We start from the raw sequence: 17,853 nt of genomic DNA, 5'->3' as shown, positions 1-17,853 counted from the left end.
ATGGCAATCCATTCCAATCACGCAATGTTTGCTAGTGTCTTCAGTCTACAAATTCTTAATCTGTCTTCATAATCAGTATTCCACAATCCTGATATCATTTTTAACACTCTCCTTTGTACTCTCTCCAATATATCAGAATAACAGCAGAAACCAGGAGACCAGACCTGCGATTATTCTTGCCTTTTGTGAAAGGCAATTTAAACTGAGATAACTATCAGTTTGAATTGCCTTTCTCTGTATCGAGAAAGTGCACAGTCCGGTTCGTGTAACTAATCTATCTAGGAATGTTGCACTAAGGCGTTTTCTTTCCTCAGAAAGAATTTAATCTTCTCCTTGACACTGGTAAAAAAATTCAAGCATCTTTGCATGGAAAAATTAAGCTTTAATTTCTGCATATATTCATTCTGGAGGAAGAGATAGTGAATCTCCTTGTGCAATATTTGGTTTTGATATTATGGCGGAATAGAACTGAGGGTGGGGGAAAGTGTGAGTTTTGAAAGGAAAAATCCTACCATCTTCATATGAGACTGGGTTTCTAATCATCAGACGAAAAACTTATATAAAGATTCTTCACATTGGAAGGCATTAGAACCTACTTATTTCATGGGAAACAGACCCGTCACTGCATTAAGGGATCTACTCGTATTCGGTGCTAAGCATTGCCATTAACATTTGCTTGAATATCCAAGCGGAATTTGCAAAGATTTCCCCAAAATGCACATCCTTGAGGACATATTTCTTTTATTCATTGTCGTTAAAGACAATCTGCATAGTCTGGGGACTGAGGCAAAGACAGTTAATGATGAGATAAATCAGTGTTTCCCAAACTTTCAGTACCAGCGTATCCCTTTTGAAATTTTAGTTGTTGTTAGTTTAAATGTCCCAATGCAGGGGGAAAGGCCTTCCACATCCTCTCCTGCTCTCTCCTTTGCTGAATCACTCTTGTCCATGTGACACCTAGCCGTTTTTCGATGTCATCTCTCCATGATTTTCTCTGTCTTCCAAGTTTTCTGACTCCTCTTGGCATCTACTCAATTGCTCTCTTTGACCATCTATTATCTTGATATCTTGCCAAGTGGCCTGCCCAATCCCATTTTGATTTCCTAGCTCTCCAAATGGCGTCTTTATTTTTATTAGGTCTCTTAAGTCCATGTTCTTTATTCTATCTAATGTGGATACTCCGAGTAAACTCCTCTCTATTGCCTTTATTGCCTTTTGGCAAACTTGGAGCTTTTTCGATAGTGGTGAGTGCCCAAGTCTCTGGCAGCCATAAGTTGGTGGGAATTTTATACCCCCCCCCCGAGGCAATGGAAGTTCTCTCTGTTAATGTTCCATCTTTCTCGAATATCCTTCCCGTGAAAACCTAAAAGGAGAAAAAGAAATCTAGACCATTCAACAAGATACTTCAGATGAAGATTACCCATACGGAAGGACAACAATACCGAACAGTCGATGCTCTATTTGCTCTCTCTCCTAACGGGTAATATCTTTCTCAGTGGTGTCCCCATCACACATCATCAACATCCAGTTGCTCTGCTATAATATTTCGCTCACCCACCAGGCTTTTCCCTATGCACACCTCAGTATCACTGTACATTAATGGACCTTTTGTGTGATGGATGTGCTAGGTTTCCACTACGCAATCACCCTGTTTAGGAATAATAGTGTGTTTCGGCTAATCCTCCTCGCCTTCATTACTCATAAATGACTGTGTCGCTCACTCAAAATCCAACTCATCTATTCCTTATCCATCCATCCATCCCATTCTCATCCGTCCAAGAAGGGTTCAGCTCCAAATTTGGGATTTCAGACAATTGATAGCCCTTTGCTACGAGCAAGTATTTGTTTGTAGATTCGTGTGTTCACAGTGACCAGTTTGCTTGTTTTGAAGGAAGAAAAATCCGAGTTTCTGGGACAAAACCCTCCACCTCCGTATAAGGCCGGCTAACTCCCCATTTGATAATGGTTCCTCACGTCATAAACGGGATTCAAACCTGTGTCGTTCAAACTAAACCACCCGTCTATACTAAGTGAGCTACGAAGGCTGACCATCACTCACAGTCCTTCCTAACATACGTATGTGACACCAACACTCATAAAAACTTCCATTCTGGCTTGGTTAAACCCAAATCCTGTTTATTCCACGTTATCCTTCTCCAATCCAGCCGCCCTTGACATCTCCTAGATGGAGGTGAACCGCGATCAAATATTAAGCGTGCTAATTAAACATTTATACAGTTGATAGGACTTGGAGTGTTTGCTTCTGATACGCGCCTTCTTGTGTTTCGACTTCACCAAAAATGTTATAGAGAATGAATAAAATAACAATTAGAAAGATATCAACAATGAAAGAAGATTCTCCTCTTGTAATAATCGTTCCACGTTTCAGCAGTTTAGCATTCAATGGTATACTAGTATGCTTTGTTTATTAGAACCAGAGCCGATGTAAACCTTTACTAAATATTATGTTAGTTTCAAATGTGAACGAGATTTTTCTTCTATCTTTTCGTTCCATTTATGATTTAACTGCTTCTTTTGACTGAAAATCGTCAGGTTTGCTGATTACGGTATAATAAATCGTTTTAGTGCGATGATTCTTGAATGATGCGTGGGATGAAAATATTTTCTTCTCTTAATTTTTTTAAAATTATCGAGAAGGATCAAATATTAGACATGAGACACTGTTAATGTATATTGATCAGATGTGTGCAAAGACCAGTTTGTCATTTTTATGGCGTTCAAAACCAAAACCTTGCCACACCACATGGCTGACTTACTCAGCCTTGGTTCAAAACACGCTATAAAATGCTCCTCTCATCATTGATGGGACTCGGCTTCACTCAACTCTACTGAGTGAAACTTCCTGAAATCTGGTACATAGATGAAGTCCGTTAATAGTGTCGAGTGAATGATAATGCCAATCTTAGTTTTAGCAGATGGCCAAATATCAGCGTTATCCCATTGGCCTTTCCGTGGAAACCTAGAGAGAGAAAAAAATATTATTCAATCGGATCTCTCAGGTGGGATAACTCATACAGAAAGACACAGCGATGCACTGTATCCTTCCCTCCCAACGAGCAATTTGCCGAAATCATGTCCCCATCCCCATCACATACGAGATGGGACTGTCACAATCCAGTGGCTGAGTCCTAATTTTCGCCTATTCACCAGGCTTTTTATTAAGTCCACTCCACTATTACTACACCACTGCTGAATTGCAAATAAAAAATGTAATTATAAAATCGAAAAGACAAAATAAAATATTACTTATGTTTAACTATAAAACATTAATTGAAAGGTCTTATTATAATTATTATTAATAATAATACATTTATTACACATTAATTATACGAGAGCCATTGATTTTTTTTATGTGGCTCGCATTCATGACAGGTGTATTTGTAAACCTACAAATACATACAGTATTTGTAGGCTAATTGGTAGGCTAAGGATTTTTTCCTCCATTTTTATAAATTTATAAATTTATTTATTTATTTTATTTATTTATTTATTTTGCATAGTCTGGAAATCCTGCTCTAGACACCAAAAGGGACTTTTTCAAATCACTTATGGTCATCAGTAAGAAGGGCAGTGGTCTCACACCAGTCGCTGAAATTCATCTCCTACCTAAAGACAATAATAAAAATCCATGCCCAAGGCGTGTTTATATATATAATACAGTGATCAAAATTAAAGTATCCCTGTTTAAGTCCTTGTGGAACGCCACCACACAGTCAGTCAAATGATGCGAAACTTTGCGGGAATACATTGTGCGTCATGCGGAAGTGACATCTGAAAAAAAAAAAAATTTTACAATTCACCACCAGGGAGAGCTGTATGATGTATCGAATGTAGATGTAGTAATTTTCCGTAAGAAGGAGAAAAGTGACACAAGCATAAATACACATTTTTACACTCGATGGACAAAACATTAGAGATAGGTGATGTGAAATTGACAATGACTTCCCCCACAGAGTGAAAGGTACCCAAACCGAACGCAGACAATGGTCTGTTGTTCTGTTAAAAAAACAGTAGCCTGTTTCAGCAGGACAATGTACCTCCCCACCTGGCCACAACTACCCATGCATGGCTTAAGGAACACTCGAAGGAAGGATTACATATTACGGTCCTACCATGTCACGAGTCCATGTCATGAGCCACGGTTCGGAATGTTTTTGTGTAGATTCGTGATCCAGTCGATTCCCAAAACTCCGCATTCTACGTAGTACCACGGTCACTTTCGGTGAGTGTGGTGGGTCGTCGACTTTAGGGAGCACTTCCAGTAGACTCCCTGCGCTTCCATTTCAGCACGGTATTACTAATTATTCGGGGATGGCCCAATATGTCAATATTTTGGCGAATAGATAGGCATGCAACATAGCATCATATCACAATGCCCCATTCAAACTTTGTCAGTTACCATCGCACAGCCATTGCAACCGAAGACATTGACTTGAGATCATCATCTCCCTAAAATTTATATTGGCCACAAACAAGTGAGTCGTTACAATGCACTTTGTCCATGGGGTGTCTGTTGACTTCTTTCCATGCAGTGTTTATTAATAATCATGATTATCATGGATGTATCTGCATAGGATATGGAATGGAAGAGAAAGATAATAGCCAAGTATGCGTCCTCTGCAACTCTCTATATATAAAACCTTTTCAGAGGAATAAAACCCAGTGTCATGAGTGGTTTTGTGTGGATCATTATCATCCATATAAAAACGATCATTATGATAGTTGTCCTCAAATGTGATCAGAAAAAAAAATCATCTGTGATTTTGTTCTCCTCATAAGTAGTAAAAAATAGAGGCGCTTTGTTTAATTTAATAATTGCGCTAAAATCATTGATACTCTGTCATTAATAGAGACATTGAAGGAGAGGAATCACCATCTACCGTGACAAAAGAACAAGCAGAGAGTAAAGCTAGGATCTAATCACGAAAGGTAGCAATTCGATGCAATATTTAGAAAAATGTAGTTGATCCTGACCTTTTTCTAAATAATTCATCGAATGGATTTATGGCCAAAGGTGGTAAGGATCGCTAGGAGATCTGCTGCAGAGAGAGAGAGAGAGAGAGAGAGAGAGAGAGAGAGAGAGAGAGAGAGACTGTCTTGTATGATTACTGATTTTTTTTAGTGATCACAGTTTCTTCGCGTGGATGAATGTTATAAATCGGTTGGTTGGATGAGGACTGAGCGTTATTCCTTTTTTTTTTTTTTCTTGGGAACGGGTCATCATAGGGTGGTTTCTGCCGTGTCGGATGGATGCGAAATGAATATTGCAGCTTGTATAGACAATAAAGGATGTATGGTAATTCTGCAGCATAAAATATGAGCAGAGTTGGGTGGGTGGTATCTGGACCAGAATGACGAGCTGTTAAGTATCAGTTTGATATAGTTCCAGTGAACACAAAGAAATCATCTTTCGCCAGATGGCATTGAGATATTCTTGCTATGGTGGAAGATGATTTGCTTTATCCCTTTATTACAAGAGTTTAAGGAAACGAATGACGGTAGTCGGAAGTATATATTCTACTATCTAGAAAGAGTTGAAAGAATACACAGGAAGAATGTGTGCCTAATATTGTTGGCACACATTCTTTCTGGTTTAGCAGGGTTTGATCTAATTACAGGGGCCACATGATATGTTGTTTTTTTTTTATCAGAGACGATCAATCTCGTCATAATGTGAGGAATTTTTAGAATTTCAATTAAAGAGGAGTTAACTGGTCTCAAACAGAAATTATAGTTGTAAGAATAACATACGATACATAATATCGGACAGCAAGTGCGTAGAATTAATAAAAATCGAAATAAAAAATAACACGCAATCGCAAAACGTTCTCTTGCTTGATATTTTTTTCTTCGATGCATATATTTTCCGCATATTCTAATTTATAGTTCATTTCTATTACTTCTAATTTATGCTTCGTTTTGTTTATCTTTTGTTTGTCTACAGTGTTTGTGTTGTTGAAAGTTTGTCATTTGGTAATTGGTTGCCTCCTCGTTTGTCGTAGAGACTTCTTTAATAATAAAATATCTGTTTTGTCTATATCTTCCTTCAGATAATCTTGTAGGGTCAGTCAGTATTTTCGAATGCTCCTAATGTTAATATGAAAAATAGATAATCCTTTTCTTTGGCCAGTCTCTTTGTTTTCATGATTAGATGCAAAGGTGACATAAATTTATATCGCCTTTGCCTAATAAATTATATTACATAAAAATGTTTTATAAATTTCGTACAAATTATAATGCAATAAGTTTTTGGCGAAAGTTACAAATTGCTACAGACGTAGTAAAGGAATTAAGCCGTTTTTTTTTAAATTTATTTATTCGAAATTTTATGGCGTAAAGACATCAAAGCTCATACTGCTCCAGGACGCAGGCCATAGCAGAACAAATGATAATATGTTAATAGAACAATCACAAACATCCATGCCCTTGGCAGGATTCGAACCTGCAGCGTCTTGGCTGAAGAGCGGATACGCTAATCACTCGACCAAGTAGTTCGAGTGGTTAGCGTATAGACTATGCGGATAGACGTTTCAGTATGAAATACGTTCATCATGAACTGCGATTCAGTTCTCTCAATGTCGAATCATGCTTAGCACCAAGTGATTAAGGAGTTCTTGAAGCAGACTTGCCCATTCCTCCTTAAGAGCAAGGATAAGGCCCCTTGTTTGTTTTCTAGTGGGGAATTTCAAGGAGCAATGTGTCTCTCTACTGAGCCACAAACGTGTTCTGTGGGGCTGAGATTTGGGGAGCGTACTGACCACTCCCCTCATTTAATATCTTCGTAATACAGAAATATTTCCGCTGCTCGTGTACGATGTGATGTGGCACTGTCTTCAATAAAAATGAATTTTTCTCCTACAGCACCATGGAACAATCGAACATGACGCTGATGAACTTCGTTGCAGTAACGTTCACCTGTCATAGTCCCCTTTTTCCCAGTACTTGTCTCTTGGATTGTCCATTAAGAATAATACCTCTCCACACCATGACCCCCGCACCGCCGATCTATTCCTTTCAAGAACTTTTTGGCGATGCTAAAATGTCGTCTAGAATCAGAAGAAACGCTAATTCGACTTTCATCTGTAAAGAGTATATTAGCCCATTGGTGTCTTTTCCATTTTTTAAGAATACAGTACCACTGAAAACATGCTCTACGATGAGCTGCTGATAAATGGACGCTTCCTGCAGGCTTTCGGGCGTATAGGCCTACTTTTTGCAAGACTTTTGCTACACTTTGTCAAGCTATCCTCATACCTGTGCTTGAATGCATCCGACTTGCAAGCGGACCTGCCATGGTGCGTCGTCGATTAGTTTGCTATTATTACCAAATATTCTGCCTTCATGCTCCGTGCTAGAGCGAGGGCGACCATTCAGCAAACGTCTGAACACATTACATTGATTGAAACGTTGCCTAGTGTCTGAATGCAAAGCTATGTGAGATTTCAAACTTTCTGGCAATATCAGCAATTCTGCTGCCTCTTTCAAGCTATGTAATAATTCTTCTCCACCCTTGTTGAGTGCTACCAGTGATTCCTTTGCGTCCGATTCGAAAATTTGAATGTGTACCCACTTTCTAGTCAAAACCATCAGTTATGCAAATTGCCACAACATGATTATTTTGAATTTGTGGCTGTAATCTTCAGAAATATTGTTTGCCCTTAGGTTTTGGACAGCAGTGTACATCTTCTATAAGCAGATGTTAAAAATGTAAGTAAACCCAACCAAGACAACCTAGAAATGATATATTATTATCATTATTATTATTCGTGACACCTCCAAGGAGTCCGAAGATTAATCGCGGTACAATTAATCTTCAATGTACAATTCTCTGTCTCTACTGAAGATTAATCGTACTGTACAATTCTCTGTCTCCACCACTACACCGAACCTCTACTACCAATCTTTTACATATTTATTACTATATTTATTACACATAATTATTACATAATTGCGTGTGTTCTGAAGAGCCGATTTGTCTTTATACGGGATGAAAAACCTTGCTACATCCGTATGAGACCGCAGGGTTTTTTTTATAATTTTTTTAAATATTTATTAATATTTAATGAAATAAGACTTTCACTGTTTTTCAAGAATAATAATTCTTTCAAATAATATGTGATTATTTGAAATAATATGGTTTTATCATTAAATTTTATAATAAAAACTGTTTAGGAACATTTAAACTGCAAATGGAAGTGACTTTTTCTTTTTTTTGTTGATGTTGAATATTGATCTTGGGCTAGATTCGGGCAATTAATTGTTTTAAACCCAAGTGCTGATCTTATACGCCGTTTATTGGTATATCGCCATCTTCTTGGTTATTTGCGTTAATCATTTCTTTTTCGTTATATTCTTTTATTGTTACTTTTTGAGAGTGTTTCATTTCGTTATATATCAGAAATGAGCTCATATATTCAGGTTGCTGAAGATGACAATGAGGAACCTATTGAATTACCCTGTGAGGATGATGGTACGTTGTTACTTACTACGCTGTCAGCTCAGTTCCCAAGCGCTTGCGGTTTGAAATATAAGAATTTAGAATCGGGTTCTGTGCGTGGAGTGAGACTTGTTGATGGGCGCTTGCATCCTCCAGATGGTGAATGGGGAAATCTGGTGTACATTTGCGTATTTTCGAAAGAAAACAAAAGGAAGTCGGATGAACAACTGGAAAATAGTACAGCAAAAACCAAACGAATGGAAAATAGACAGAAATGTTCAGATTTGATTGTTCTTGGCCTACCTTGGAAAACAACCGAACAGGATTTGCGACAGTATTTTGAAACGTTTGGAGAAGTTTTAATGGCACAAGTCAAGAAAGATCCAAAAACAGGTCAATCAAAAGGATTTGGGTTTATCAGATTTGCAAATTTTGAGTCACAAGTTAGAGTTCTTTGCAAACGCCATGTTATTGATGGTCGGTGGTGTGATGTAAAAATACCGAATTCCAAAGAAGGACAAATTGCAGAAATGAGTCGGAAGGTGTTTATAGGAAGATGTACAGAAGACATTGGAGCGGAAGATTTACGAGAATATTTTTCCAAATTTGGAGAGGTAACAGATGTTTTTGTACCAAAACCTTTTAGAGCATTTGCTTTTGTTACATTTTTGGATCCTGAAGTTGCACAGAGCCTCTGTGGGGAAGATTACATTATTAAAGGGACCAGTATTCATGTGAGTAATGCTGTGCCTAAAAATGAGGCAGGTTTTCATCATGGTTTTCGTGGGTATAGTAGGATGAATGGTCGAGGTGGAGCAGGTTTAGGTTCTTCCTTAGGTGGTTATGGTGCAGGAACAGGTGGTGGAGGCTCATTTGGTGGTGGTGGGCAGATAAGTCATCATGGTGCATTAGGAATGAACATGGGAGATGGTGGAATATGGAATCAACGTGCAGGGGTTGGTGGGCATAGAGGAAGTGAAATTCCCAACTTAGCAACTTTGAGTAGAAGTTTGGGATTAACACAAGTAGGTTTGGGTGGAAATCAGAATGCAGGACAGGGTGGTGGAGGTCAAACAGTAAACACAACTCCTCCCACAATGGGTATGGGAGCTCTAAATTTGGGTGCTGCATTACCTGTGGTTGCTGCTGCTTTAGGGCAAGTAGGACTTGGCCTCTTTAGTGGAAGCTTTCAGCCTCAGACAGGAACAGGCCAAGGTGATGGCCAAGGTTTAGGCACAAATAATCAACCAATGGGGTCCTCACTAGGTGGTGGGGGTGGTAGATATTTAGGCTGGATAAATCAACCTCAGTCTGGAGCAGAAGCGAATGCTGTGCAAGGTCCCTGGCATCAGAGAGATGGTGTGAAACCAGGTTATGGTATGTCAGTGTCACAGTGAGTGAATGCCTGAAAAAAAGGAGAAGCTTTCTTTTTTAGCCTTTGAAGAAAGGAAACGTACTTAAGTTCAGGAAGTGAATGAATATGTTTGTTTGGATGCATGTATGTTATATTTGAAACTATAATTGAATATTGTAAGCCTTGATGTGTGACTGTATCTGTGTATTTGAATTGTATAAACACTGTAATCAAGTAACCAGATGCATACTTGAGTGGTGTTTGGTGATAATTGTATGTACAACAAATGTATTAGGACATCCTTGGTGTGTGTGAATGCATTAACACTGTTGTAAGTTCTGTATGCAAAATAAAGTTAATTTCTGGTTTATTTAGTTGCATCATTTAAATATTTTCTGGCTATAAGTGTTTGTCATGCATCAGGTGTTAAGTTTGGTATGGATTTGTTGTGCAGTATATGAGATGAATTACTTAGTATGTTAGATATCATGAAAGAACTATTATGCCTTAGGCATGCAGATGCAATATGTGTTTGTGTGTATGAGAGGGGGAAAGGCGGGAGACGTATGGTATTCATGAGTGTGTATTATGCAATGGTTTGTTTGAGTAACAAAATTGAGAGGTTAGAAAATTGACATTCATAATTGATGAGTAGAAAGTGAAATTATCTTATTTTCATTTCATCGTGTATATCGAGAGTGAGAGCAAATGGTTAATCAACTGATTCATTATCTGGCCACTTGAACTGTCAGCTACTAGCCAGCTATCCAAACATTAGTTTGACCGCTCATTGAAATTGTCAGTTGGTAGTACAAACTGGATGTTTTTTGGCCAGATTAAAGAATGCTGTCTTCCCAGCTGAAGAACAAATATCATATGAATTTGAATCCTGGGGTTCAAGGAACCTTTATGTGTATTTTTTTAGTTGACAGAGTTGTCCAGTCGCATTCATAGATGGGAATTTTTCATCTTGCATAAACAGATATGCAGGCTGACAAACACATATAATTTCCAAACATAATATACTGTCATAGAATCATAGCCTGTGATTTGAACTGCAACAAAATCAACAATGCCAGATAACATGTCGGTTACTGTATTTATATACGGTTATCTGTGGATTCATACTTAGTTAAAATTTTTAATTATATCAAGTAATTCCCATTTGAGAGGGACTACATATCACATTTTAATACCACAAAATTATTTAAAAATATCATTTGTATAATATTTTGAAATGAAACTTCTTTGGTCAGGATTTATCTGAGATATTCAGGACTGAAGAGATTTCTACTTTTTAACCATTTTGTCATATTTGCGAAAATTCTTTTTCTAGTTTTATTTTGTTTATCGTACACTTATTAATTCATGTTGCTGAGTAGAATGCCATTCATATCATCATTATTATCATTATTAAATATTTAAATAATCTCCCATTCATTTTCAATTTAATTGTATGTTTTACGCTATCAGTGTTTGTTAAACTTATGGTGAGTAAAACATGATTCCATATACACTATTAATTTCATAAAATGTTCAAAACATAATTTATAACCTATAATCTTCACGTCCTGTAAAAGTAAGTACATCTCTGTAGCTGAAAATTTATTGAATAATTGGTAATGAGAGGCAGTTAAGATATTATTGAGGTCAGAAGTAAGGACTGATGGACAAAAAGAATGGTTTTGTGAAGAGGGTATGTCTTGCCTTAGTAATTCTTACTTTTTATAATAAAGTGATAGCTGAGTTGGATAAAGGAAATGGCTGCTCATTAATACTGCTGTACTTTGCAAAGGCATTCAACAGAATTCCCTATTGAACTCTGTTGCATAAATTGCAACAGATAGAGATGGATATGAAGCTGATAATTTGGATAAGAGCATGGTTGATGAGCAATCAAAGAATAGTTTATTGAGGAGTTGAGTCTGGCAGAAGGCAAGTGATTGATGGCCAGGGGCACGCCGGCCATATGTGCAATGTGTGTGATGCACACAGGTGCCAAAGAGGAGAAAATACTTAAAAAAAAATTTTTTTTTAAGTGATTTTTTTATTGGAGGGTGGGGGGGAATGGGGCGCCAACTAAAATTTTGCACACAGGTGCCAGACGCTACTGGTGTGCTACTGGGTATAGGGGCACCAACTAAAGTTTTGCACACAGGTGCCGGACACTACTGGCACCCCCCTGTACAGAGCTCTAGTCTTCTACTGTGTAACATATCAGTGATGTAGGAAATGATTTAGGGGGATATATATATTCTGATGTTTGCTGATAATGCAAAGTTAGGAAGAGCAGTTGTCAATGAAGATGATGTAGACTCCTTGTAGTTTGACTTAAACTGGAAATATGGGCAAAGGTGAATGGCTGCCAGTTTAATGTGGCCAAGTGTAAGATCATGCAGCTTGGGATGAGATCAGAAATTGTATGCTATATCCATGGAACTGTACCACAGTAAATTGATGAGGTCAAGAATTTGCAAAGGTGACTAAAACTACATTCATATAAAATGGCTGTTGAAGAATACACAGACAAGCAATGACAGGCAAGTTATTATTCCGCTTTATAAGTCCTTTAATAAGGCAACATCTGGCCTACTGCACACATGTCTGGTTCCCCTCATTTCCATGGTGTGAAAAAGTGGTGAGGATCCAGAGGTCAGTGACCAGGATTGCAGCAGTTTTATACAACCATTCTTTATGATAACAGATTGAAGGTCTCTGGGTTTCATAAATTAGCTGATAGACAAGGGACAAGATAGACACATAAGTTATTAAAAGGATTTTATAGGATTGGCACTAAAGACTTTTCAGTATATGAAAGAAAGGGAGAAAATGGGGGGGGGGTCATCATCCCTGAAAATCATATAAAAGTGTGGTTAGCAAGGTTGTTAGGATTAGATTTTTTGCTTGGAGGGAGGTGAATGGGTTGTCAGAGGTGGTGAGTGCTTCATGAGTGAATGAGTTCAAGGAGAGGTATGATAGGTATTGTATGAACGATGGTTAGAGTGGGTCATCCATTATGAGTCTTTGATTCCATTGAGAAGGCTGAGAAATAATAATTATATTATATTAAGAATTAAAAAAAATGAGTATTGATTATAAAAAGAAACATTCTTTTGACTTTTAAGTCATACGTATAACAAAACGTGGAACTAGTGTGTAGAAAAATTGGTATTTCAATCTACAGAAGCATACGCTCATCTGAATAGCATTTCTGGTAGCTGTATTTCTATCTTTGGTTTTTCTGCACCTGCATAATTGAGTCATCAGCTTCTTGCTTCATGTACAATGCATGACTTTTTTCTTTAGCAGTTCTGTCCTTATCATTACAGGTGTTTTCACATAGTAATAAAATTTCAGTAAGTGCCTCCTATCCCACCCCCCACTGCATTCTAATGTTTCCTTTAATGGTAAGTTATAAAATGGCAATTTGCTACCCCTTTGTGTATTGCTACCATTGGGATTATGTGGGGAATGGTATTTCAAATTTTGGTCAGAAGTATAGAATTAGTTCCACATTCTTTTTCACATTGTGCCGAATATCCTGCCTGTGGTTTTGTTGATGACTATCCACTTTGCTTTGTTCATGTGATGAACTGCTCAACCAAGATTGCTTGTGTTAGCATTAGTCATTCTGCTGAACATGTCAAGGTAATTTGACAACTCATCTCTTATAGTCTAATTCACAACTAATCACTTATTGGTCACCTCATTCTGTCATGCCTGGTCAGTTTCATTTCAGATGTTTTTGGGAAACCAACCAGCAAGTACAGAAATACTTGTTGGTTTCCTAAAAATGATCCAATTTACCTTTTCCTGTCTATGAGAATACCAAGATCCAAGATAGATTGGATATCTATACTCAGGTTAACCTGTCATGTATAGTATTTCTCTCTCTTGAGCATCTGCTTGTATTGTAGAAAATGTCACTTCATTCTATCATATAGATGGTCAGTTTCTCTCTCACTTTTTCTGTAGTTATTACATGGGTGAATTTGTCTAGAATGACATCTGTAATCACTCCACTTTCCTTAAGATCTATAAAAACATGAGCAACAGCTAGCTAACACTAATAAGCAGTTAAACTCCCAACTCATTAGAATGGCTTTTCTCTTCCAATTTTACTGCAGTGATATCGAATTCCTTCTCTTTCTATTCTTATGATGTACTACTATAGGTTCCATTACTTTGTATGGGATTGGATTAATATATTTAAAAAAAAAATGAATTGGATTCCTTGTTAATACTCAGAATTCATATCTGCATCTTCTGTTAAACAATAGCTATATATTAATAATGGTTAGACTGCTATGTTAGGAACAATTGAATTTGTGGGCAGTGATCCTCCCTCTTTCCTGAGTACTAACCTATAATTTTTTACTGTCCTTAAAATACTTTAGGTTGTGACCAAAAACGCTATTCTTTTATTTTAATAGCCTTGTTTGTCATGATGTTGTAATATTAAGCCTCTGCATTTCATATAAGATCTGATAATGTTGAAGTCTTGACAGATAACATATTAATTTGGAGGAAAATTGTTGATAGGAAATTAGTAATGATGTGAGTTTTTCATGTAGTACTATCATAATATCCTGTACACCCCTTGAGAGTACATGTCAGTAATTTGATGATGATGATGACCATTTAATGTTTATGGTTTATTTGTAATGGCTGATGCATGCATTGTTTTAATGAGTCATTATAGCCTGGCTGCAGAGGTCGGTGTTGGTGCCATTGTCATCCAATTACCAAAGTGCTTTATTTTTTGAAATTATGGTTGCAGTGGAAGAAGAAGATAACACCTTCAAAAGCTAAAAGAAAGCCATATAGAAATCTATATTTAAATGAAGATATTGAGGAGGATTTAATGATCCCTACAGTATTTACATTATTCAGTAGGACAATTATCATTGTCCTACTGAGAACTTAACATTACTATATCATGACAAACAAGGCTATTAAAAAAAATAATAGCGTTTTTGGTCACAACCTGAACTTTAATAAGCTATTAAGCACAAGATGTTGACAGTGATCCAATTGATTATGTCAATCTTTTTTTTTTTAATAGCAACATTTGTAATATAATTATTGATGAAGTGAGACATACACACAAAAACTGAAGATGAAGTGTTTTTGACAGAAGGTACAATTTTTAAAACAGGAATGTTGAATAGAAAACTTACTCTCATAAAGGGATTTCATTTTTAGGCTTATGTTGGTATAGACATTATAACAATCAGTAGAATATTAGACTTGGAAAAGAGATGAGTTTAACATTCCATGTTTTGTAAAGTATATGGTAAGAAAAGATTTTTGCCCTTTTTTGTCATTTGTCTTTTATGCATCAGATGAAAATGAAGTAACTCATAGATTGTCTTCATATAATTCACCATTTCACTGCTGAAAGGAATTGGATTTATGCAGCTATATAGAATCATTGGATGACATAATGGTATGGAGAAATTAGTTTCATTTGAAACATATATCAAAAGAAGAAGACAAATATGAATCATGTTTCTGGAAAATATGAGATGAGTGAATTGTTTTTTTTAAAAAAATGATTATGAAGTGAAACACATGAGGGTGATATGAAAAAGAAAGAAAAAAGATGTGTCAAAAGCAATGCAGATTATGCATGAAGGATTGAATTTGTACTACACATGTACATGGATACTCTTGCAAAAGAATTATTAGAAACAAACTTTATGCATGGGAACCATTTGCACAAAAAGACAGCAATCTTGTGGAAGTAATCTTAGATAAATTGCTAAATGGATTGTCAGATTGATAATTATTACTGGAGAACATTGTTCTGATTTAGTTGAAATAAGAACCAAAATTGCTAAAACATGAAACCCTTACATTCATGACAGGTACTAATCAGCAAGACTAAATGTCTTATTTATATAATAGTCCAAGAACATCAAGTAAAAAAAATGGATTGCGTATGATCCAACCTTTAGTAGTGAATGTTTACCACCTTTTCAATAAATATTCAAATAAAAAAGATGTTACCATAACTTTTGTCATGCAGTTTAAAAAAATAAATATTGACAGCAGAAGGAAAGAGAAGTGATATCATAATAGTGCTAGTTATGTGCCTCCAAAAATACCAAATCAAGAATGTAACATGGAGAATAAAAATTACAGAGATTGTGCTTAAAATAAATGTGATACATGATCTGAATGTTTCATACGGCCAGATTCATTGGGGGTAGGAGAAGCTTTGTTTGAGAACTTGCTAATTATACAAGGTATCCACATTGGACCTCTCTAGTTTCAACATGTTGCTACTGCTTAAGTGTGACCATGGTGTCGAAATTGTATAGATGAGAAGGAATACTCACCAAGTTTTTGTAAAAAAAAATTCTGGATGAAATTTGTAGAGTCTCAGGAATGTTTGAACAATCCAAGCTTACATATTTCTGCATTTCGATTTTTTACTGTTCTTTGAAAAAACTAGGAAGGTCCAATGTGGACACCCTGTATATATTTGCAATCTAATATATAATTTAGTCCTAACAGGATCAAAAATCTTTAACCCTTTTTATACATAATAATAAATTTAGTTTAATCCTTTATCCAAGTGTGAGCAAACAAAGTTTGCACCTGAAAATATCTTCAGGACTGAATATGGTGTTGCACTACCTTACCGGGGTAAGGCAGTACAACACCGGGCAACTCGTAGCAATGGTGGACCAAGCTAACAACACTCCTATCCCAGTATCTCCCATAATGCAAAACACATATCCTTGCGGATATGTATAATGTTATGCATTAAGGATTGGCCACTACCCAGACTAGTTTTGACCTTTATTGAGGTTGCTTCAGTGGGAGCCAGGCCCAGAGGTGGAGATACCAGGTAGAAGCAATAGCTGGGTCATCTTTACCTATAGGAGTTACCAAAAGGTGTGTCACCTTTTTTTATTAAATTACTCTGGATTTAGAGAAAGATGTTGAAAGTTTATTTTTCACTTGGTTAGACTATAATAAATTTAGTTTACTCCTTTATCCAAGTGTGAGCAAACAAAGTTTGCCCCTGAAAATATCTTCAGGACTGAATATGATATTGCACTACCTTACCGGGGCAAGGTAGGTGTTGTACTACCTTACCGGGGTACTTGGATAAAGGATTAAACTAAATTTAGTATAGTCTAACCAAGTGAAAAATAAACTTTCAACATCTTTCTCTAAATCCAGAGTAATAATAAAAAAAGGTGGCACACCTTTTGGCAACTCTCATAGGTAAAGATGACCTCGCTATTGCTTCTGCCTGGTATCTCCACCTCTGGGCCTGGCTCCCACTGAAGAGACCTCAATAAAGGTCGAAACTAGTTTGGGTAGTGGCCAATCCCTTAATGCATAACATTATACATATCTGCAAGGAGATGTGTTTTGCATTATGGGAGATACTGGGATAGGAGTGTTGTTAGCTTGGTCCACCTTTGCTACGAGTTGCCCGGTGTTGTACTGCCTTATCCCGGTAAGGTAGTGCAACAACATATTCAGTCGTGAAGATATTTTCTGACACAAACTTTGTTTGCTCACACTTGGATAAAGGATTAAACTAAATTTATTATAGTCTAACCAAGTGAAAAATAAACTTTCAACACCTTTTTATGCATGTCTTTTAATTCCTTGTGATTTTAATATTTGTACTATGTGTTTTTAAAAATAAAATGTAAACAAATATTTTTTTAATCCTAAAATCAACCACATATTAGATGAAAATTGTCTTATGTGAAAATGAAAAACAAATGTTGCGAAATTCTGGTTAGTATCTGTTTTGGATGTAATGTTTTAAATGGTAAAAATTTATTCATGATGTTTTATTTTATGCTCTAACTTTATTATTTTTTGTAGTTATGTGTAATATATGTGGCAAGTAAAAGGAAGAATGACTGTGGAAGATAACCTTGATGAGTGATGATGGTCACGATAAAATAATTGAGTGACCTTTTGCAAGGGTATATCATCCTGAGGTAACTGCATTAACCTGTGTGACAGACACTAATGTGGAAACAGAGGTAAATGAAAGGGAGGT

At 36.5% G+C, this 17,853-nt stretch overlaps 1 protein-coding gene and 1 pseudogene across 1 annotated transcript in view; one reads left to right on the top strand and one right to left on the bottom strand.

Annotated features, from left to right (window-relative positions):
• LOC150101012 (ethanolaminephosphotransferase 1-like) overlaps window positions 1–7,315 on the bottom strand; it is a 240,020-nt gene extending 232,705 nt beyond the window's left edge. The window contains exon 1 of the mRNA XM_090402145.1: window positions 7,276–7,315. Within this exon, the coding sequence (XP_090258271.1) occupies window positions 7,276–7,315 (40 nt within the window). The remainder of the gene's footprint in view (window positions 1–7,275) is intronic.
• Window positions 7,316–8,332: 1,017 nt separating this feature from the next.
• Window positions 8,333–10,182, top strand: LOC150101011 (TAR DNA-binding protein 43 pseudogene; annotated as a pseudogene).
• Window positions 10,183–17,853: the final 7,671 nt, after the last annotated feature.

Source organism: Typopeltis vanoorti, chromosome 12 (genome assembly GCF_054136105.1).
Source record: "Typopeltis vanoorti isolate ZY-2024b chromosome 12, IOZ_Tvanoo_1.0, whole genome shotgun sequence".
NCBI lineage: Eukaryota > Metazoa > Arthropoda > Arachnida > Uropygi > Thelyphonidae > Typopeltis > Typopeltis vanoorti.
This window is presented reverse-complemented; position numbering and strand designations above follow the sequence as displayed.